Raw genomic sequence first — 23257 nt, forward strand, 5'->3', positions numbered from 1 at the left:
CTACTTGCATCGTAGCTTTAGTTTAATTTGCACTAATTAAACAAGCATCTTAACTTTTTCTAAAATATAAGTGATTATTTACGTGATCACCTAAGCTCAGGTTATGGGTCAACAAAGGGGTTCTGTATGACAGATGGATCCAGTTCTGAGCATATAATACTATAATTTATGGATTGAAGCTGTTATGCTCAGATAGGAAACACTCATTGGTGTTTTGGCTGGGAGGGTTTGACTGGTAATTCCCCTAGAAGCACCTCCTTTTTGAAGAGTGTTTCGTTTGAGTGAGTTAACTTCTGGGAACTTCTAGTTGGACATAGAATATGCCCTGGGGTGAGAGATGTCCCTGTTTATATAATGCTGCATCTTTTTCCATATAAAGGGCTACATTTTACTCCCAGTATATACTATCTTAACATCTTTATTCATCTTTATAAAACTGGAATCCTAAATGGTAGCATATTTGTTAGGCAAATTATTCAAATGTATTCACCAAAAAAAGGCCACAGACGAAAAGGGCCAGAGTTAAGGTCATAGAAATGTCTAATGTGCATGTTCACAAGTGTAAATTTTCTTGAGAATGTATAATCTCTAAGTTACCTTTAGTGATCATTTCTTGACATCTATATTTTGTTAACTGAAGTGATCTTGGTATGTACTTCTGTGATGGTCATGATTTAGTAACTGTATAAATTAATGCTTTTTCAGTGGGGATATCCTTTGTTTAAAAAAAATGAATTGCAAAGTATGCTAAGAGTATAAATAGACTTAAGCTATAAAGTTTTATGTGCAGAAAACTTGGACTTCAGTGTATAAAGTGTTGTGCCTTAGGTCATTATGCACTGAAAATAGACTTCAGCTCATAAAGTTTAATGTGCACAAACTTTGTGCTGAGAAGATCATGAATTCCTCATAGCTTTACAAGCCATGGAGTTCTTTTGAATTTAGACTTTGTATTACCTACAGTGGATTTTGGATTTCAGCGTGTAAACCTGCCGCTCCTTTTCACGGACAAAGTTAAAACGGGAGTCTCTAATCCACACTTTTCCCAGTGGACCTAATCCATGTTGTTCTTCTAAAATGCACGGGGAAAGGCATGGCACTTTGGAGCACTTCTCCAGTTCCTGGTAAAAGTTCCACTGCTAGGGCCGTAGACTTCAGTGTGTTTGGGAAAGTCATTGACAGATGGGAGGAAAGACTGGGTGTCCTTTGCATCACTAAGTATTTTTGATAAAGTATTATTTGCATAAATTATACACTGAAGTTTTTTCTTCACAATAAGTTATAGGTGTGTAAAACTATGTGTACTGAATTACTTATTGTATAATGACTTCATGAGCTGAAGGATGCCTGATCCTTCCAATTGCCTCAGTACAAAAGTGAATCTATGTTCCTTATAGCTCCTTCCCCACCTCTCAGCATGGATTAATGCTCAAGGTAGCATAGCTCAGCATAGGTTGGGTCTACTGAACATCTGAGTTTCTGAGATCCCAGATATGGTTTTATCTAGGGAGAAGTGTGGGAGCATAAAGGAGAGGAGAGAAATGTGACATGGCAGCTGATAAATTTGCACATAAAATTTAGGTAGGGACCAAACTGCACAAATTCACTGCAATAGAAACTTGTCCTGCACAAATTGGTCTCTTGGAATGATTAAAAGACTGGGGTCTTGATGTTTTAAAAGTTTAATAGAAAGTTTTCCTGCTGTAGTGTTAGATTCCCTCTGAAACCTTTTCCACTCAGCTTATCCAGAATACCTTGTTCACTTCTAGGAGAACACTTTATCCAGTTTTCTGGGATCCAAAAAACTCAGTTCGACTCCAGATTTAGTCACTCAGGTTCCTTTATTTGTCATGCAGCAAAGCTATGCTGATCAGACTCCAGTGTAGGGGAGAGTATAGTATGTACCATACATCCAGAGTTACACAGAAAAACTCTTCCTTTATATACATGTACACTTTACATTGCATCACATGTTTTTGAATTAGCTTGGTTACTTTGCAGGAACCAGTCCCTGTGCAACATGCTCTGTCTATGCATTGTCCTCACTTGACCTAGTCTTTACCTCATCTCTACATTCCAAACTATTTTGTCCATTGTTAATAAATGGGTCCCTGGGTGTTCTCCATCTTATCTGAGCTGGCTCAAACATTCTGTCTTTTTCAACCTCCTGAGGTCCCTTCCAACCCTGATATTCTGTGATCCGTTTACCTCCCTAATTCTGTTGTCCAAGAAGTGAGGCCTCCAAGAAATGAGGCCTCCCTCCAGATGTTAATTGCTCATGTCAGGCTAGGTCTCCACTACATGTTGTCTGCTTACAAATCTTGTTGTAGTTTTGGCATAGAAAGTTTTGCACACTGGAATTCATGATGGAAAACCAAGTATTGATGATGAAAGCTAGTCACTTATTTATGAGATTTGACATGCATATATACTAGTGTGCAGTACAGTTTAAGTAAGGCTCTGGCTATGAAATCTTGAAAATGGAGTTTTGTAAAGTTTGATCAGTTTCTTCAGATTTTCAGAAACAATTCTATTATATGAAAATGGCAGTTTTTCAAGCCAAAACATTCTCTTTGAAATTGAAAATTTGTAAAAAAAAAAAAAGAGGATTTATAATAAAAATCGGGCTTCCTCTTCAATACTGTAAGCAAGTGCGGTTTCAGTGAATTCAGTGATGTTACACTCACTTTTGCAAGCTCTGGATTTGGCTCCCAGATTTTTCTGCTGTTGTGCATTGGGTGCTGAGAATACAGAACATGCAGCATAGCTTGAATTCAGCATATTGGTACAGGAAAAGGAAGACAGTGCAGTCCTGTTCTGTATTGCATCGTAACAGTGAGGCGAGTAAGACTAGATTTGTAGTGGAGCTCTCCCTTCACTTGGCTATGTGTCTGAGTTGCAGGAACCAGGCATAGGTCAGTTACAGTAAGGATATACATAGCTGTTGGCATGGAGCCATGGATGTAGCTGATAAATTGTGTTTATTAGGTGAAATGTTTATAGGAAAATTGTCTTTAGTGGCTCATTGCTTAGTTCTGTAGTGATCTTCCAGCACTTAGAGAAAAGCACAGACCCTTTACCCCAGAGCCCTGATAAGGTTAGGATTTGAAGACGCATTGTTGGAGCAGTTGTAAGAGATTGTGTTTTAATTCCCCTTTTGAACTTTTGTTTCAGCCTCTCTTTTCTTGTTGTTTTGCAGCATTACTTCACTTTGATTTGTGGCAAGTTGAATAGCTAAGTTAATTGGTCTCTGTGAATAATACTTTGAAACCCAGTCCTGAGCTTTAAACTGATGGCAGCAGGTCCTGCTCCCACACTTGCTACCTTCTTGCCTTTAGCAATTCAACAAGCTTGATCCTGAAATTCAGTTCTTGAACTATTGCATGTCACCTGTGCAAAATTCTGAATGTAAATGTAGCAGGAAGGTCTCGTAAATAAACCTCAAAGGGGGAAGGTCTCCGTACAGCAGGGTTCTCAAACTGGGGGTTGGGACCCCTCGGGGTCGCAAGGTTATTACATGGCGGGTTGTGAGCTATCAGGTTCTACCCCAAGCCCTGCTTTGCCTCCAGCATTTATAACGGTGTTAAATATATAAAAAAGTGTTTTTAATGTATAAGGGGAGTCACACTCAGGCTTACTGTGTGAAAGGGGTCACCAGTACAAAAGTTTGAGAACCCCGGCCATAGAGATACAGTAAGTATGAATTTCCCCTTAGTTTGACATTAGGATATGGTCCATGGTCTTGGTCAGTTCTCCTGAGGAAGATGACACCAAACTCAAGGTCTCACTATACCCAAATTCTCTCAAATGCCAAGAGAATTCCATTTTAGTGCACAATCTGCTGATCAATGTGGTCACATGCATATGAACACAAATAACCCAGTCAAGCATCTGATGTCGCTTGTACCCCAGATATGTTGGACCCCAAGTAACTCTTAATTCCCCACCATTTGAATCCTTGTAGGTGGATTTTTCCCACATCTCCTGGATTAAGAATACAAATACTGATCACCCTTTTGGGGTAGGAGGGGCAGGAGAAGATCCCCAGATATTTGTCCTAAACTCCTCAGCTGAAGTAGATCCTCTGTGATCCCCATTAAGTGCATACACATTTCAGTAAGTTCCTTTGAGCATTTACCTCTCTAAGATGTATAGGTCTAAGGTCTTCAGCCTTTCTTTCTAGCTAAGACCTTCCATTCCTTAGGTTCTCTTTGAAAGTTTTTCAAAAGTTATAGCTCACAATAAAGGATAGGTTCTGAAAACTACATGGACAAAACTCTTTTCTGTACCTGAATGAACCACGTAATCATAGGCCAGTCTCACATTGATCCCAGGGAAGATATAATAGAGCAGCTGATGTGAGTCTTCTTTAATAAGTATTAAAGAAGGGTAATTAATTAATGTCAATCAACATCGGTTCATGGAAAATAAATCCTGTCAAACAAACTTGATTTTTTTTATGAGATTACAAATTTGGTTGATAAAAATAATAGTGTTGTTGTAATATACTTAGATTTCTGTAAGGAATTTGATGTGGTACTGCATGACATTTTTATTAAAAATATAGAATGATATAAAAACTGGATAACTCATAAGTCTCAAAATGTAATTGTAAACAGCGAATCATAATTAACATTTTTAATGGTGAGGGCAATTAACCACTGGAACAATTTACCAAGGGCTGTGGTGTGTTATCAAGATTGGTGTTTTTCTTTAAAAAAAAAAACAAAACACAACCCTAGGAATTATTTTGGGGAAGTTCTGTGGCCAGTGTTATACAGAAGGTCAGACTAGATGATCACAATGTCCCTTGTGGCCTTGGAATCTATAAAGGTATAAAACCTGGCTTTTATGCATGGGCAATAACTAAAGTTACATGAGGGTCTGTGAAGCTGCTGTTCTGTGCTGGCCTCCTGTTCTCTCCTATGCTTATTTCTTACCCTGGCCTGATCGTGCTCTCTCACTGACCTAGCTGAAGTGACCAGTACTTGGTATGTGATACTGAAAACACTAGACTGGAGGGTTTGACACCACATGAAAGGAGAGGAAATGTTCTCAGTGAATTGCTGGTGTATTCTCCAACTACACTAGCCCTCAGTGTGTACTGTGTGTAGGAAAGAGCATGTACAAGTACAGTCTTTTCAGTTGCATGTTTCTGATTGCCTTCAGGTTTTGTCTGTTTATAGATTGCATTGTATTCTGTTGGGGGAAGATGCATGTTTTCCTGTATTCAGTTTGAGGATGAAAGGATGTGTCGGGTAATGCACTTTCTTCACAAATACCATCTATTTAGGATCCTGGATCTTGCATTCACTATTTCTATACAGGTTGAACGCCTCAAGTGATAACATTTTTGACCCCTAAGGGCAACATTATAGGGTCAAGAGGCAAGCAGCCTTCACTTACTGTTAGTTCTGCACCACCCAGGATTCTAACCAGTGCCCTTGGAACCTTCCAGTCCATTCCTCTTTGACCAGGGTCTGGTAAAGGAGTTTCTTGTAGGAGCTGTCTCTCTCCAGCAACTTACTTGCTTAAGGTATCTTTTTTTGGTTTGCGCCCTCTCCCACTCCCCATGCCTTCCAAGCCTTTTTATTTCTAGACCCTTTGGCTTTTGGTCTGTCAGTTGCTTGGGAGCACTGATTCAGTCCACAAGGTTCCAGTCTCCAAAGACATTTGAAGAACCATGTCATGGGTCTGTGGATGAACAACAAACCTTTTTCCTTCAGCATTTGGTCTATTTTCAAAGCCTCGTACTGCTACAAGCTTTTAGCTCTTTGTTTTGTATTTCTTTCAGCTGTTTTCTTTGCTCTTTCAGGATGTCACCTACTGCCTTGACCCCTTGGAAGGAAGCGATACCACTTAGCAGCTTCAGACAAAAATCTGTGCTGCAGAAGAACATCTATAATGCAGAGTACAATACAAGTGTCTGAATGGGGCATGCTGTACAGGGTATCATGGGGAATGTCTAGAGATGTTACTGTAAACACTCAAGTATCATGGGGAATGCCTCCAAGTCTTCCTCAAGGCAGTCCCCTGGGAGTTGTGCAAGTCCAACGCAAGTCCAGAATGTTTCAAAGGAGAAACCCCTGCAGCGTAAGCCTGAGCCACTTCTCTTGCTGATATGATGTTCATGAGACTAGACTGGAGGGTTGACAGCACACGCAAGCGGCGGGCAGATACTCCCAATAAATTGCTTGGTTATTCCCGAGCTATACTAGCTCTCGGTCTGTACTGTACTCTGTGTAGGAAAGACCATGCACAAGTACAATCTCTTCAGCTGCACATTTCTCAATAAAAACAATGAGGAGTCCTTGTGGCACTTTAGAGACTAACACATTTATTTGGGCATAAGCTTTCGTGGGCTAAAACCCACTTCATCAGATGCATTGAGGAGGTATAAATACACAGCATATGAAAAGATGGGAGTTGCCTTACCAAGTGGGGGGTCAGTGCTAACGAGCCAATTCAATTTAAGTTGGAAGTAGGCAATTCTCAACAGTTGACAAGGAGGAGTGGAAATCACTTTTGTAGTGTGAATGAGGCCAATGTAAACAGCTTATGCCCAAATAAATGTGTTAGTCTCTAAAGTGCCAAAAGGACTCCTCATTGTGTAGGAAAGACCATGCACAAGTACAATCTCTTCAGCTGCACATTTCTCAATAAAATGAATGAGGAGTCCTTTTGGCACTTTAGAGACTAACATTTATTTGGGCATAAGCTGTTTACATTGTGAATGAGGCCAATGTAAACAATGTAAACAGCTTATGCCCAAATAAATGTTAGTCTCTAAAGTGCCAAAAGGACTCCTCATTCATTTTATTGAGAAATGTGCAGCTGAAGAGATTGTACTTGTGCATGGTCTTTCCTACACAATGAGGAGTCCTTTTGGCACTTTAGAGACTAACACATTTATTTGGGCATAAGCTGTTTACATTGGCCTCATTCACACTACAAAAGTGATTTCCACTCCTCCTTGTCAACTGTTGAGAATTGCCTACTTCCAACTTAAATTGAATTGGCTCGTTAGCACTGACCCCCCACTTGGTAAGGCAACTCCCATCTTTTCATATGCTGTGTATTTATACCTCCTCAATGCATCTGATGAAGTGGGTTTTAGACCATGAAAGCTTATGCCCAAATAAATGTGTTAGTCTCTAAAGTGCCACAGGGACTCCTCGTTGTTTTTGGTGGTGCAGACTAACATGGCTACCACTCTGAAATATTCCCCAATGGAAGTTGCTTTCAGATTAGTCTACAGGACTCTGTCTGGGTGCCACTTTTATCAACACAGGCCCAACTTCCTGCTAAGCTCATTAAAATATTTCTGCCATGTGCTGAGTTTTTGACTCCCTCCAAGCCTTGGCACTTGCTGCGGATGGCACTGAGCTATGACTCAGCTGATGAGGCATTGCCTCCCCACTGTACTCCAAGGCACCACTGATGGAGTTAGGGGCTTCAGGTAGCTTATGTCAAGATATAGGGCATCAGTTTCCCTTTCTCAGCCACAGTCAGGAAGCTTAAGTGTTAGGGTTTGTTTGGGGACCTGGGCACGTCTCACCAGCACATCTCAAAGTCTGCCTTGAGGCTGCAGTGACACCTCGGTGCTTCCCTCTCACCCTCAGTTTGGAGTCTTTGAATCACTCGGTGTAGCCAGAGCACTTTGCAGCAATACTGACACCCTCCTTGAGTTGGCTCTTTGTGCCTCTTGCTTCATGGGTCTCAGCACATCCAGTGTCTCTGCATCCCAAAGTATTGCTGATGTTCCAGGCTACCCCCTCATCTTGCTAACTCCAGGTGCTCATATGGAGGCAATGGAGCTGATTAGGACAATGAAGTGATTGAGGAGTCTGTGCAACTTCCTGTTGCGAGGTACATTTCCATGGTGAAAGAGCAGCAGGATGGTGATTTTGTTTTAGAATCTGACTTGTCCAAGTTGCTAAAAAAGCTTGCAAAGTTGCCAGTCCAGGAATGTGCAGAAGCCACGATTGAGAGATGGATAGGCCAGAAGCCCAGTGCGCCTCTGTCACCAACTGAAGCAGCGTGGCAGACACCCCCCACTTCTCTCCCACCTCCGCACACACAACCACTCTGCTGCCCTATCTTGGATGTCATCGGAAAAAAAAAGTACATTCTCCTTCAGGACACTCCTGTCTGTCTCCTGCCCCCAGTGTCCCATGCAAGCTTTATACTTGGGATGAGGTTGGCCTGAGGAAAGACAAATGCAATGTAATGTGCCTCAGAACCTTGAGCTTCAGTACTGGGATTGCTTTGGATGAAGTGCTTGTCATTTTGTAGCTAGAGCCCTTTGAGATCTGTTAGTCCACAACACATTTGCCCAAGAACAGGTCAAGCTTTGGAAAAAGATCTCTCTCCCAGCTCATTTTCTTCCCGAAGGTGAATGTTAGTGAGCAGAGGGCACGGTCCTGATGGAGCATCAGTTCCAGGTAGTCTCTGATGAAAATTATGCAGTGAATAATCTGTGTTATGGGTGGATATCTGTAGGTCTGTTCTAGCTCAAGGCTTCCAGATCTCGTCATCAGGTCCAAAAAAAAAAAAAAAAAGAGAGATGCATTGGAGAGAACCTCTTTTGGACTCAGAGACCTCTTACAGAAAGCAAAGCAGTCAAAAGCTCTGCATTCTTCTGGATCTGTCTCCTTTTGTGAGTCCCTTTCACAAGGGAGGGAAGGGAAAGCGTCTGCTTTTTTTTTTTTATATAAAAAGCCTCTTTTACACTGACTGTACAGGGTGCTTGGTCTTAGCAGCAGCAGATGCCAGAGGATCTTAAGCTCTCATACCAAAAAAGCCAAAGGGTGTTTGAAGGATTCCTAAGCATATAATCAGCCAACGCTTTATGCAGCTTTCCAGGACCATCTTGTTGGAGGCAGGGAGCCATTTTCAGCTGATGGGCCCTTGTTCGTCTTGAAGATGTGGGTCTTGAGCACTGCTCAGAGGGAATACAAAATATTATGGCTGTCGATTAATCGCAGTTAACTCTCACAATTAACTCAAAAAAATTAATCATGATTAATCGCAGTGTTAAACAATAGAATACCAGTTGAAATTTATTAAATATTTTTGGATGTTTTTCTACATTTTCAAATATATTGATTTCTGTTACAACACAGAATACAAAGTATACAGTGCTCATTTTATAGTATTTTTATTACAAATATTTGCACTATAAAAATGATAAAAGAAATAGTAGTTTTCAATACGCCTCATACAAGTACTGTAGTGCAATCTCTTTATCATGAAAGTGTAATTTACAAATGTAGATTTTTTATTTTTTTTGGTTACGTAAGTGCACTCAAAAAAACCCCCAACCCAACATAAAACTTTAGAGCAGGGGTGGGGAACCTCTGGCCCGCTGACTAATTTAATCCAGCCCATGGCAAGTCTCCGTGCCATGGGCCAGAAGCCCTGAGCCTTGTCCCCCTGCCCCCAAAAGCTCCCGGGCAGAGGGGTGATCAGGAAAGCTCTACGTGCTGCCCCAAGCGCCAGCTCCGCAGCTCTTATTGTCTGGGAACTGCGGCCAGTGGGAGCTGCGGGGGCGGTACCTGCAGGCACAGACAGCACTCACCATGCAGAGCCCCCTGGCTGCCCCTCTGCCTTGGGGCTGGACTTGCCAGCCGCTTCTGGGAGCAGCGCGGGACCAGGGCAGTCAGGGAGCCTGCCTTAGCCCCCCTGTGCTGCCGACAAGGAGCCACCTCAGTTAAGTGCCACCTGGCCAGAGCCCCCACCCCTCACCCTCTCCTACACCCCAACCACACTCCCAGCCCCCACACCTCAACCCCCTCAGAATCATATAAGATTAGGGTTGGAAGAGACCTCAGGAGGTCATCTGGTCCAATTTCCTGCTCAAAGCAGGACCAACCCTAACTAAATCATCCCAGCCAGGGCTTTGTCAAGCCGGGCCTTAAAAACCTCTAAGGATGGAGATTCCACCCCCTCCCTGGGTAACCCATTCCAGTGCTTCACCACTCTCCTAGTGAAATAGTTTTTCCTAATATCCAACCTAGACCTCCCCCACTGCAACTTGAGACCATTGTTCCTTGTTCTGTCATCTGCCACCAGTGAGAAAAAGCCTAGCTCCATCCTCTTTGTAACTCCCCTTCAGGTAGTTGAATGCTGCTATCAAATCCCCCCTCATTCTTCTCTTCTGCAGACTAAGTAAGCCCAGTTTTCTTAGTCTCTCCTCATAAGTCATGTGCCCCAGCCATCTAATCATTTTTGTTGCCCTCCACTGGACTCTCTCCAATTTGTCCACACCCTTTTTATAGTAGGGGGGCCTCCGCACCCGCACTCCAGGCCTGAGTCCCTTCCCACACCCAAACTCCCAGAGTCCACACCCCTACCTGCACCCTAACTGCCTGCCCCAGTTCGGAACCATGTCTCTCACTCTAACTCCCCCCCCAGCCCTGAGCCCACTCCTGCACCCCAAACTTCTCATCCCCGACCCCACCCCAGAGCCTGCACCTGCAGCCGGAACCTTCACTCCCTTCTTCACCCCAACCCAGAGCCTGCTCCCACACCCTGAATCCCTCATTTCTGGCCCCACCCTGGAACCTAGGGGAAGACCCGAGCCTCCGCCCTCTCCCTTCACCCCCCCATGGGGCTGGAGTCACGAGTGCTGGCTTACCCCACTGCGGGAGGAAGCCCCGAGCCTCCGCTCCTCCCCCCGCAGGGCTGTGTGTGGCCTGCAACTGATTTTTTTCTGTGGGTCAGTGGCCCTTGATAGAAAAAAGGTTCCCCCCCGTCTGCTTCAGAGCCTACAAGTCCACTCAGTCCCACTTCTTACTCAGCCAATCGCTGAGTTTGTTTATATTTATGGGAGATACTGCTGCCTGCTACTTATTTATTATGTCACCTGAAAGTGAGAACAGGTGTTCACATGGCACTTTTGTAGCCAGTGTTGCAAGGTATTTACATGCCAGATATGCTAAACATTTGTATGCCCCTTCATGTTTCGGCCACCATTCCAGAGGACATGCTTCCATGCTGATGATGCTCGTTAAAAAAATAATGCTTTAATTAAATTTGTGACTGAACTCCTTGGGGGAGAATTGTATGTCTCCTGTTCTGTTTTACCCGCATTCTGCCATATATTTCATGTTACAGTCTCGGATGATGACTCAGCACATGTTGTTCATTTTAAGAACACTTTCACAGCAGATTTGACAAAATGCAAAGAAGGTACCAATGCGAGATTTCTAAAAATAGCTACAGCGCTCAACCCAAGGTTTAAGAATCTGAAGTGCCGTCCAAAATCTGAGAGGGACAAAACGTGGAGCATGCTTTCAGGAGTCTTAAAAGAGCAACATTCGGATGCGGAAACCATAGAACCCGAACCACCAAAAAAGAAAATCAACCTTCTGCTTGTGACACCTGACTCAGATGATGAAAACAAACATGCGTCAGTCTGCTCTGCTCTTGATCATTATCGAGCAGAACCCCTCATCAGCATGGACGCATGTCCTCTGGAATGGTGGTTGAAGCATGAAGGGACATACGAATCTTTAGCATATCTTGCAACTCTGGCTACAACAGTACCGTGTGAATGCCTGTTCTCACTTTCAGGTGACAATGTAAACAAGAAGCAGGCAGGTTTATCTTCTGCAAATTGTAACCAAACTTGTTTGTCTAAGCAGTTGGCTGACAAGTGGATTTGTAGGCTCCAAAGTTTTGCATTGTTTTATTTTTGAATGCAGTTATTTTTTATACATAATTCTACATTTGTAAGTTGCACTTTCATGATAAAGAGATTGCACTATAGTACTTGTATTAGGTGAATTGAAAAATACAATTTCTTTACAGTGCAAATATCTGTAATAAAAAATAAATATAAAGTGAACACTGTACACTTTGTATTCTGTGTTGTAATTGAAATCAATGTTTTTGAAAATGCAGAAAATGTCTAAAAATATTTAAATAAATGGTATTCTATTATTGTTTAACTGCATGATTAATTGTGATTAAATTTTTTAATCACTTGATAGCCCTACAAAATATTTCAGAAAACCCGTGATGGCTTCTCCCCGGGGTGGCACCTGGAACTGGGGTAGCACTGAGCTCTCTGGCCCACCGTCTTGGGTTCCCTGTCACTGTGCTGCTGTGACAAGTTGCAAAGCTCTCTAACCTGGCACTTTCACCAGCATTCACACAGGTAGGGATACACCCAGCTGCAGTCACATGCAGGTTCTCTAACCACCAGCCTCCCAGCCTAGGCCCCTGGAGCAGTAGGGGACCATCCTGCCCTGGTCAAATTGGGCCAGTATATGGGTTTAAACCCCGGTCAGCCTCTCCTGCAACGTGAAGAGGACTGTGCACGCTTGTGATAACCAAGCTGAGATTTTTCACAGACACCTTAGTCAAATGCACAGTGGTTTTGATTAAAACATAAAATAAGTTTATTAACTACAAAAGGATAGATTTTAAGTGATAGCAAACAGATCAAAGCAGATTACCTGGTAAATAAACAAAACTGCAAATTGAGCTTAACATACTAGATATGTAGGAGATGAATTAGCAGTGATAAACAGGCTGGCAGATTCTTAAGGCACAAGCTGCCTTGGCTTTGAAGCTTGGGTTTCCCAGGTTTTTATACATAGGCTAGAAATCCCTTATCCTGGGACTATCACTTCCCCCCGTTCAGTCTTTATTCCTAAGGTGTTTCCAGGTGTGTTGTTGTAGGGAGAGTGAGGTACCCATGTGATGTCATTTTTCCCCTTTTATATCTTCTTCCCACTTGCTGGAAAGCTGTTTTGCTGTGACCTGGGTCAAACAGTTCCCATTGTGTAGTACTATCGCTCAGAGGTTTTTATTGTACACAGTTCCTGGGGTAATCCTTGTGCTTGTGTGCATTTCCTCAATAAGCCATTCACATTGTTTGACCTTTTTACTGCTGTACCTGAAAGGCTGCTTGTGGGTGTTTTCAACCTCACAACATGTTTCAGTAACACATACACAGCCAAACTTCATAACTTCAGATATGATGATAGCGCATACAATCCAACGAGATATTAATGAGGGCACATGACACTTGAATGCAATTCACATCTCCTAATGCTCACTTAGGATCACAGGGGTCCACTGAGATGGTCCCATATAGAAACATATTATGGGTACTACAAATACAGGGTAAACACAAGACCCAGCATTCGTAGTGTGGTCTGAGCCATTTCCTGATGACTCTGACTTATCATTTCTGCCAGCCCGAGGTCTTGGATGCTGTTCTGGGGGAAGAAGGTTTGAGTTAAGTCTGGCAGAGCAACTCCGCATTTCAGCTGTGTGGCCGGAGCTGGCAGGGAGAGGAACTCCCTCCCCTGGCCCAGTTGAGCCCCCACCAGTTGCCACGGCCTGTGAGGGCTGCCTCTTGCCCAGCCCCAAGATGCTGCGGCAAGAGAGGGCTGGGGGAAGTCCTCTCTCCCTGGGGCAGCCTGCACCCCAAACCTCTCATCCCTGGCCCCATCCCAGAGCCTTCACCTTCTGCACCAAATCCTCTGTCATAGATTCATAGATATTAAGGTCAGAAGGGACCATTAAAGATCATCTAGTCTGACCTCCTGCACAATGCAGGCCACAGAGTCTCACCCACTCACTCCTGCAATAAACCTCTCACCTATGTCTGAGCTATTGAAGTCCTCAAATCATGGTTTAAAGACTTCAAGGTGCAGAGAATTCTCCAGCAAGTGACCCATGCCCCATGCTGTAGAGGAAGGTGAAAAACCCTCTTCCAATCTGCCCTGGAGGAAAATTCCTTCCTGACCCCAAGTATGGCCATCAGCTGAACCCTGAGCATGTGGGCAAGATTCACCAGCCAGAGACCCAGGAAAGAATTCTCTGTAGTAACTCAGATCCCACCCCATCTAACATCTCATTACAGGCCATCGGGCCTATTTATCATAGAATCATAGAATATCAGGGTAGGAAGGGACCTCAGGTGGTCATCTAGTCCTACCCCCTGCTCAAAGCAGGACCGATCCCCAATTAAATCATCCCAGCCAGGGCTTTGTCAAGCCTGACCTTAAAAACTTCTAAGGAAGGAGATTCCACCACCTCCTTAGATAACGCATTCCAGTGTTTCACCACCCTCCTAGTGAAAAAGTTTTTCCTAATATCCAACCTAAATCTCCCCCACTGCAACTTGAGACCATTACTCCTTGTCCTGTCATCTGCTACCACTGAGAACAGTCTAGAGCCATCCTCTTTGGAACCCCCTTTCAGGTAGTTGAAAGCAGCTATCAAATCCCCCCTCATTCTTCTCTTCTGAAGACTAAACATCCCCAGTTCCCTCAGCCTCTCCTCATAAGTCATGTGTTCCAGTCCCCTAATCATTTTTGTTGCCCTCCGCTGGACTCTTTCCAATTTTTTCACATCCTTCTTGTAGTGTGGGGCCCAAAACTGGACACAGTACTCCCGATGAGGCCTCACCAATGTCGAATAGAGGGGTACGATCACGTTCCTCAATCTGCTGGCAATGCCCCTACTTATACATCCCAAAATGCCCTTGGCCTTCTTGGCAACAAGGGCACACTGTTGACTCATATCCAACTTCTCGTCCACTGTAACCCCTAGGTCCTTTTCTGCAGAACTGCTGCCGAGCCATTCGGTGTCCTAGCCCTGAGCCCTCTCCTGCACCCTGAACCCCTCATCCCCAGCCCCACCCCAGAGCCCGTACCCCCAGCCAGAGCCTTCATCCCCCCGCAACCCTCTGCCCTAGCCCCGAGCCCCCTCCCACACGCCAATCCCCTCATCCCTGGCCCCACCCCAGAGCCCACACCCCCATCCAGAGCCCTCATCCAACCCTCTGCCCAGTCCTGAGTCCCCTCCCACACTCCAAACCCCTCGGCTCCACACGTCACCTCCATATTGGTGCACGTAAAATTAATTCTGCACATGGACGTAAAAAATTAGAGAGAGCGCTGCCTTGAAGCTTTATAGCTGTGGGAGTGGGCTTTGTCTGGCAAGACATTCCTATTTGCCACAAAGCTGGAAAGGAATGAGAACATGATTGCAGACAATTCCATGGGTGAGTTGTCTTCATGATTGGCCTTTTGAGTGGGAGACATAGGTTCTGGAGGAAAATCTGAACTAAAGCTTTTTACATGGATGAACATTTTCCTGATGCTTGCATGTACATCCTGATGTTGCCTTCTCCATATGCTTGATGTTAAAATGTTGATGAGGTTCTACTGGGAGTAGACTAAAGCCCTTAGAAAGTCTACCCAATCTAATTCTAATTTGCTGAGCAGTGCTGTTCCAAGAGGTCCATTTCCACACTGTCCCTCTTTTTCATGTAGGTGCTCAGATACCAAGTTGATGGGTGGCAATATAAGAACCTAAATAGATTTTAGATATGTCCTGGCTGGCTTGAAACTAGAAGGGCATATCATGACTCACTTGATACAAGTAAGGCTACCCCCAGGACCTGTCTTGTTTAATCTTTCCATCTGAGATATATTGTCATCCTCTGATGCTACAAAACCTGTTACTTTGATTCAATATCCAGGGAGGAATTCATCTGTCTTGCAGAACCTGATCTTCTTCTAGTGCTTGCTCGTGTCCATTCCATTGTAGGTGTGTGTGTGCTCGCCACATGCAGCGGTGCCAGAAGTTGTTCCCTCAGTGATATCTGTAGAGGACTGGCTCTGTCACTGCATGTGTATGCACCAGGGTGCCACCAGCTCCCCTCACCCTCAGTTTCTTGTTACCGCCAGTGACAGTCTCCTTGCCTTGGAAAGCCTATTTTTCTCAACTGTACCCAGTTGCGAACTTTTTTGTATCTAGGTGTTTTCAAATGGTTAGTTTTATAGTTCCCTTAGAGTAGTTTTTGTGTAGTTTGTTAGTCCCAAACGGGACTTAGCCTAGGGATGGGATGCCCCGGTCCCCAGGTTTCAAACCTTGTGACTGTTGCAAGAAACCCACGCCAGTCAGTGATCCCCATGGAAGCTGCTTGAAGTGCTTAGGGGAAACCCACGTTAACGACAAGTGTTGTATTTGCAAGAGTTTCAGACCACAGACCAAGAAGGAGTGGGACATTCGTCTCCGAGCACTCCTTATGGAGTTGACCCTTACCCTGGCTTCAGAGCTGACCAGGTTGGACACTGCTCCTAGCCCTGCAGCTTCGGTCTGGAGTATGCCACTGACACCGGCCACAGACGGGCGCCAATCCCCATCCCCAGTACCGGCTAAAAAGCAAAGGAAGGCTGGGAGGGAAGGAGAGAACCGGAGCAGAGCAAAGACCCATGAGGGGCAGCTCTTCCCCTCCAGATGGAGGTCAGGCCCCGACTCCTGCTCAGCGGCAGAGCCCACTCCAGGACCCGCCCACCACGCAAGGGAGTGGCAGAGGCACTTGGCACCTAGTGGTGCTATCACGCCATGAAAGACAACCTGTCCTTGCTGGTGCTGCCCATGCTGGCTACGACTGTACCCTGTTCAAGGGATAAACCTACCTTGGGACCCTTCCAATGGTTCCCATCAGTACAGGACTGCTCCTCACTGCAGAAGGTGCCCCGTCAAAGCTTGTCTGAGCAATGGCACCAGCCTGTGGACATGGACCAGCTGGCCTGCCAGAGTTCCTGGCGTCGGTCCAGGGACTTCAGGCAACGTTCCTCAGGTTCAAGGTGGCGATCATCAGTGGGCTGGCGCAGACCCATAGAGGCACAGCAACAGTCCTCAGAGCCCTAGTGCTGAGAGCACCCGATCCGCTCGCCCAGTGCATGACACTGCGCGGGGTGGAGACACTGGTCCCTGGAGCCATGCCACTGATCGCCAGACCCCCAGTATGGCTTACCACGAGCACATTGACTGTCTCTGACTCATCAGTCAATTCACTCATGCTCCCGCTCCCAAAGCATAAGGGTGTAGATCGTTGGGGTTCTGTTGCAGATCCTCTGGACGATGACACCGGTCACTGAGATCACGGTACTGTGAGTCATCACCCTCTTACAGATTCTCAGCAGAGGCTCGGCCAGGGCCAATGGGATCGGTGTAGACAGGTGGCCTCGGTGCCGGCCTGCTCCCCCAGACATGTATCCCCCTCCTTGGGCTCCGACAGCGAGGAGGAAATCCTGCCTGTGGGCCAGGGCCTACTATCAGGGGCATTGGCATTACCCGCTGGGCCACCATTGGCAGCATGGCCACACGGACAGTAGCCTGCCCCCTGGCAGCTCTGGAAGCCCTGGGGATTTCCCCAACCTTCTCAGGGGCTGAGGTCAGCATCGGGGGCATCTGACAAACGGCAACAGTCTCCCGTCCCTGGACTCGGACATGGAGTCAGAGTGGGCTCCCCAGGTCCAGCCAGCCTCGCGTGAGGCTCTGACGACAGAGTCGGCAGATTTGGCAGACCCACACATACCTGCCATCTCATCGTCTTCACCCGATGCGGCGATAGTGAGATCTTCTCACCCAGTTCCCCAGGACGATGCTGAGGCTCACCAGGAGCTCTTAAAGAGGGTGCCTCCAACTTGGGGCTGGAAGCCATGGAGTTGGCAGAGTGCTTGGACTTTTTGTTCGACGTACTCAGCCCGGCAGCTCCAGCCAGGGTGGCATTGCCTGTGCACGAGGGGGCGGCAAAAATCATGAAGGCCCTGTGGCATACACCTTCCTCACTGTCATCCATCTCCAAGTGGGCAGAGTGGAAATACTACATTCCCAGCAAGGGGTATGAGTCTCTTTATACCCACCCTGCCCCAAGCTCACTGATTGTGTCGGCAGCCAATGAGCATGACAGACAGGGCCAACCAGGATCGATGCCCAAGAACAAGCCTTCACTTCAGAACCACCGTATACAGTATTCTACAAGGAGAAGGTCCAGCTGCAGCCCCATCCAGCTTTTCTGCCTAAGGTGGTGTCCCCTTTTCATGTCAACCAGGATATCTTCCTCCTGGTTTTCTGTCCAAAGCCGCACTCGACCAATGAGGAGAGGCAGCTGCACACTCTGGATGTCCGGCGCGCCCTGGCGTTCTACCTGGAGTACACCAAACCTTTCTGCAGGTTGACCCAGCCCTTTATCGCGACAGCTGGTAGGATGAAGGACCTTCCAATGTCCTCTCAGAGAATTTCAAATTGGATCACCACCTGCATCCGTACTTGTTATGAGTTGGCTCATGCTGTACCTCCACCAATAGTAAAGCTTCACTCAACTAGGGCTCAGTAGTTTTCGGTTGCCTTCGAGGTCAACTGCAGGGCCGCAACATGGTCTGTGGTACACAAGTTCACAACGCATTATGCTATCACCCAGTAAGCCAGAGATGATGTTGGATTTAGCAGAGCTGTCTTGTAGTCGACACATCCATGAATTCCTATCTGCCTCTGGTGGTACTGCTTGGGAGTCACCTACAATGGAATGGACGTGAGCAAGCACTCAAAGAAGAAAAGACAGTTACCTTTTCGTAACTGGTGTTCTTTGAGATGTGTTGCCCATGTCCATTCCATGACCCACCCTCCTTCCCCACAGTCGGAGTTTCCGGCAAGGTGGAACTGAGGGTCAGGGGGAGCCGGTGGCACCCCTTACGGTGCATACGTGCACTACTCCAGAGGGTGCCGGAGCTGGTCCCCTACGAATACCACTGAGGGAAAACTTTGGCACTGGTGCATGTGGTGAGCACACATACAGAATGGACATGAGCAACACATCTTGAAGAACATCAGTTACGAAAAGGTAACTCTCTTTTTCTGAAGGAGAAGCCAAATTCACTTGTACCTAGAGTTTTGTTCATTTAGGGATGTCCTTTATTTGAGTTGAGTTTTTTGATATTTTATTTGTTTGGATCATTTTGCTCACTATTGAAGATTTAAACCTAGTTACATTTGTTATGTATAAAATAATACAGTCTGACCAGTTGTATATATGTACACACTCAAACCTGTCACTTGAAAAGAGCTAATTTCCTAAAGCTGAAAATTATTAGGAGCTGAATTGAATGGGAGGAAAAAGTTAAACATAAGTGTGAATGATGATTGGAAGTTGTTTAAGAGAACTTTTCCAGATGCCCCAGATCCTCACAATTCTGCAATCAATAAAGCAGGCTTTGTCAGTTTAAAAAAGAACTCCTGGTAAAGAAGTGAAGTGAAAGCAGTAATAAAAAACTTGAACAAAAATGAAAATCTAACAAATTGAAAGAGAGGGAAGCTGATAGTAGTGATTGTATATTAAGCCATGAAGTATAGACACCTTATAAGAGAAGCTAAATGTATTAATGAAAAATAATTAGTCAGTAGGATTAATGACACAAGGAAAAATGTTTTACAGTGTATCAGGAATGTAAGAAATTATAGCAAAGGTATCTATTAATAGACAGGGACAATAAAATTGTTAATGTTGCAGAAAAGATGCGTTAAATGTTTCTGTTCTGTATTTGGGACAAAGCTGTTTGACACATTCAATTTACAGCAATAATGAAATACTTTATATTCCCATATATGTTAAATGATTGTAGTACAATTAATGCCAGTTATCATGGTTTTATGGAAAACAAGTCTTGTCAAACAAAGTTGATCATGTTTTTTGACGAGATTAAGAGTCTAACACATTTCTTTGTCAACATAACATACTTTGATAAGGCATTGTACTATATAACATTTGCTATACAAAAAGTAACACATTAAATGGATCAAAAACTGGCTAAATGATAGATCTTGAAAAGTAATTGGGTGGCTGCCCCATTTACAATGGGGGGATTTCTTAGTCCCACAGAGATGTAATGATTGTGACCCAATTCTATTCAATATCTTTTTCAATGATCTGAAAGTAAATGTAAAATCATTGCTGGTAAAATTTGCAGATGACACCAAAAGTTAGTGGATGGTAAATAAGGATAGGTCAGTCATTCAGTGCTCTCCGGATTGCTTGGTAAATAGGGTTTACTTGTATATCAAGTTTTAATATCCTTAAATACAATGTCATACATCTAGGAACCAAGAATGTAGCTCAAGCTTATAAGATTGGGAACTGTGGAATTTGGAAAGGAGTAACTCAGAAAAGGATTTAGAGTCATAGTGGAAAACCAGGTCAAGATGAGCTCATAGTGCAATGTGTTGGCTAAGCAGGGGAATGTTGAGTAGAAGTAGGAAAGTGGTATTACCTTGGTATACAGCATTGGTGAAACCATTGCTGGAACATACTGTCCTCTTCTGGTGTCCACACTTCAACAAGGATGTTGAGAAATTGGAAAGGGTTCAGAAAAGTGCTATACAAATGATTTGAGGTCTGGTAAATCCATCTTACAGTGAAAGACTTAAGAAGCTTAATTTGTTCATTTTAAGAAAAAGATTTAAGGGCCTCTCAATCATGGTCTTTAAATACATACATTGGGAGAAGATTTCTTATAGTAGATGGCTCTTTAAGCTGTCGGACAAAGTCACAACAGGATCCAAAGGGTGGAAGTTGAAGCTAGACAAATTCAGATTAGAAATGAGAATTTTTAAAAGTTAAGGTGATTAATCATTGCAACAGCTTATCTAAGGATGTGATGGATTCTTCATCATTTGAAGTCTTTAGATCATGATTGGTCTTTCTGAAAGAGATGCTCTAGCTCAACCAGCAGTTATGGGCTTGTTGCAGAAGTTACCATTTGAAATTCTCTAGTCTGTGTTATGTAGGAGGTGAGACATAATGATCCCTTCTGGCCTTAAAATTGACGAAGCTTGTTGTTTTAGAGAGACACTTTGTGTGACTCCCCCGCCCCCCCCCTTTTCTCCTTATTCAAATTGTTAGCCGTAGCGTAGTTCCTGCTGCCTGTTGTAGTTATGGGATGTTTTTTTTTTTGGGAACATCCCCCAAGCTCTCTGTTCTCTAGGAGTGAGAATTCTGCATGGATGTGGGATCGTTCGAGAAGGGGGAATGACTTATCTTGTCACTCTAATTCTCTGAAGAAACCTTCTCGAAGGATTCTCTCTCATGTGCTCTCCTGCCAGCTGTATTTGAAAGGGAACTTTCTTAAAATGGGGTTTCTTTCATTTTTGTACATGATCTTTTTGAAGCATAATTTTTAAATCCTTTTTGATTTGTGACATGCTGCTCTTTTTTTTTCTTGGTGTCTCTGCTTTCTGCTCAGCCAGAAACTGTCTGAAAGATATGAATGGCAATCATTAGAATCCTGGGTGGTGCATGATCACCAGGGTGTGTCTTATGTGACCCCCGTCCTTAGCGATCAATAGGTTTAGTACTTGAAGTGTTCATCTATCTCAAACTAGGGATCACAGGCCCCAGGAGTGAGTCCTTGCCAGATGATATCTTCAGAGAAGCAGAAAGACCAAGTCGTTGCTCCTTTTGCACTGTAACTGTCATAAAAAAAAAAGAAAGTTCATTCTTTCATGTCCATACTAAACTCATTTCTTCTTGTGGATTGTATTACTAGGAGGCTGGAGCCCACAGAGAAACCCCTTCAGATTGTGTACGAGTACTTGGCTGGGCTCGGCTTTGAGGATCTTGTGAGAATACAGGAAGAGGCAGCAAACTCTGATCTCAGCTGCATGATTCGCTTTTACAATGGTAAGGATTTGTATATAACAAGTCACATCAGGCACCTAACATGTATCACTGGATACTGCTTTTAGAAATAAGCTGCCAAGGTTACTAAGAGAAACATTTTACAATTCAGATCTTTTGTTCTCTCAAGAGAGCATTTGTTGCATGGTTTGGGATGAAACAGACCCTTAGGGAGTGATGTTTTGGCTTATATCTTTATTTTTAATATTTGTATTACTATAGTGCCACAAAGCTGCGCTGCACAAAGCGTTAAACATTTGAAGATGCAATTCCTGCCCTGAAGAGTTTACAATGAAAATGACCCTTGAATCAAGGGAAAAGAGGGATGCAGTAAAATACTTGTTTATAATTTTAAAAAGTGCAAAGTGCCAGCTAACCCTGTCTGACCCCTAAGTCTTCATTAGTCAGCTGATATAAGTGAATCACAGAGGTGAGTTTCGAGAGCTTTGGAGGAATGGGTATGATGGCCTTATGGATCGAGTTGGGGAAGGTGATGCATGCCATAAGGGTTAGCATGGAAGAAGGCATAGTAGTGTTCATAGAATCATAGGACTGGAAGGGACTTCGAGAGGTCATGTAGTCCAGTCCCTTGCACTCATGGCAGGACTAAGTATTATCTAGACCATCCCTGATGGGTGTTTGTCTAACCTGTGCTTAAAAATCTCCGATAATGGAGATTCCACAACCTCCCTTGGCAATTTATTCCGGTGCTTAGCCACCCTGAGAGTTAGGAAGTTCTCCCTAATGTCCAACCTAAACCTTCATTGCTGCAATTTAAGCCCATTGCTTCTTGTCCTATCCTCAGAGGTTAAGAAGAACAATTTTTCTCCCTCCTCCTTGTAACAACCTTTTATTTACTTGAAAAATGTTATCATGCCCCCCACCCAGACTTCTCTTTTCCATACTAAACAAACCCAGTTTTTTCAATCTTCCCTCATAAGTCATGTTTTCTACACCTTTAATAATTTTTGTTGCTCTTCTCTGGACTTTCTCCAATTTGTCCACATCTTTCCTGAAATATGGTGGCCAGAACTGGACACAATGCTCCAGCTGTTGCCTAATCTGCATGGAGTAGAGCAGAAGAATTACTTCCTCGGTCTTGCTTACAACACTCCTGCTAATACATCCCAGAATGATGTTTGCTTTGTTTGCAACAGTGTTACACTGTTGACTCATATTTCAAGTAAGAAGCTGCCAAATAGGCGGAAGAGACTGGCATGATTGATTGAACAGGAAGACTGGCGGTGAAGCAGTAGGAGGTGGTAGGTGCAGAAGAAGAAGAGAATGAGGAAAACTGTTAAAATTAAAGGGTTACTTGATTTTCTAATGCATTAACTGCTTCTCCTCTTTATGTATTTCAGGGAAAGTTTAAAATGTTTCATGATAGTCTGCAGTAGGCCACACTTAACTGTTTTATATTGAAAAAGGAAAACCAGGGTAATTAATTTAATCCTTTGGACCTGGGACCCACCACCTTACCAGTACCACAGGAAGGAACAATGTTCAAGATAGGAGATAGTGAGAGTCTGGCCAATGGGTTTATGCTGTTTGGACAGAAAGAAGAGGATGGATCATAATGTAATCTAGGAAGTAATAGTATATTTTAAACACAGTCTGGATTTGTGAGGTGAAAGAGGGAGGACTCAGAGAAGGTGACTGAGAAAGATATCATTAGTGACAGAGTGGAGAGGGCTTGGGAGGAAATATCAGGAATTTGTTTTTGAGTGTGTTAAACATCACCTGGCAGTTTAACATTCAGAAGGAGAT

At 44.2% G+C, this 23257-nt stretch overlaps 1 protein-coding gene across 4 annotated transcripts in view; it reads left to right on the forward strand.

Moving 5' to 3' along the window:
* The window catches only part of PHLPP2 (PH domain and leucine rich repeat protein phosphatase 2), a 141613-nt gene that overhangs the window by 10488 nt on the left and 107868 nt on the right, over positions 1-23257 (forward strand). For all 4 annotated transcript variants that reach the window (XR_013347619.1, XM_077830931.1, XM_077830934.1 and 1 more), the window contains exon 3: positions 21360-21493. Coding sequence is in view for 3 of the 4 variants with exons in the window: in XM_077830931.1 (XP_077687057.1) it covers positions 21360-21493 (134 nt within the window). In the remaining variant the exon portion in view is untranslated. The remainder of the gene's footprint in view (positions 1-21359; positions 21494-23257) is intronic.

Source organism: Eretmochelys imbricata, chromosome 12 (assembly GCF_965152235.1).
Source record: "Eretmochelys imbricata isolate rEreImb1 chromosome 12, rEreImb1.hap1, whole genome shotgun sequence".
NCBI lineage: Eukaryota > Metazoa > Chordata > Testudines > Cheloniidae > Eretmochelys > Eretmochelys imbricata.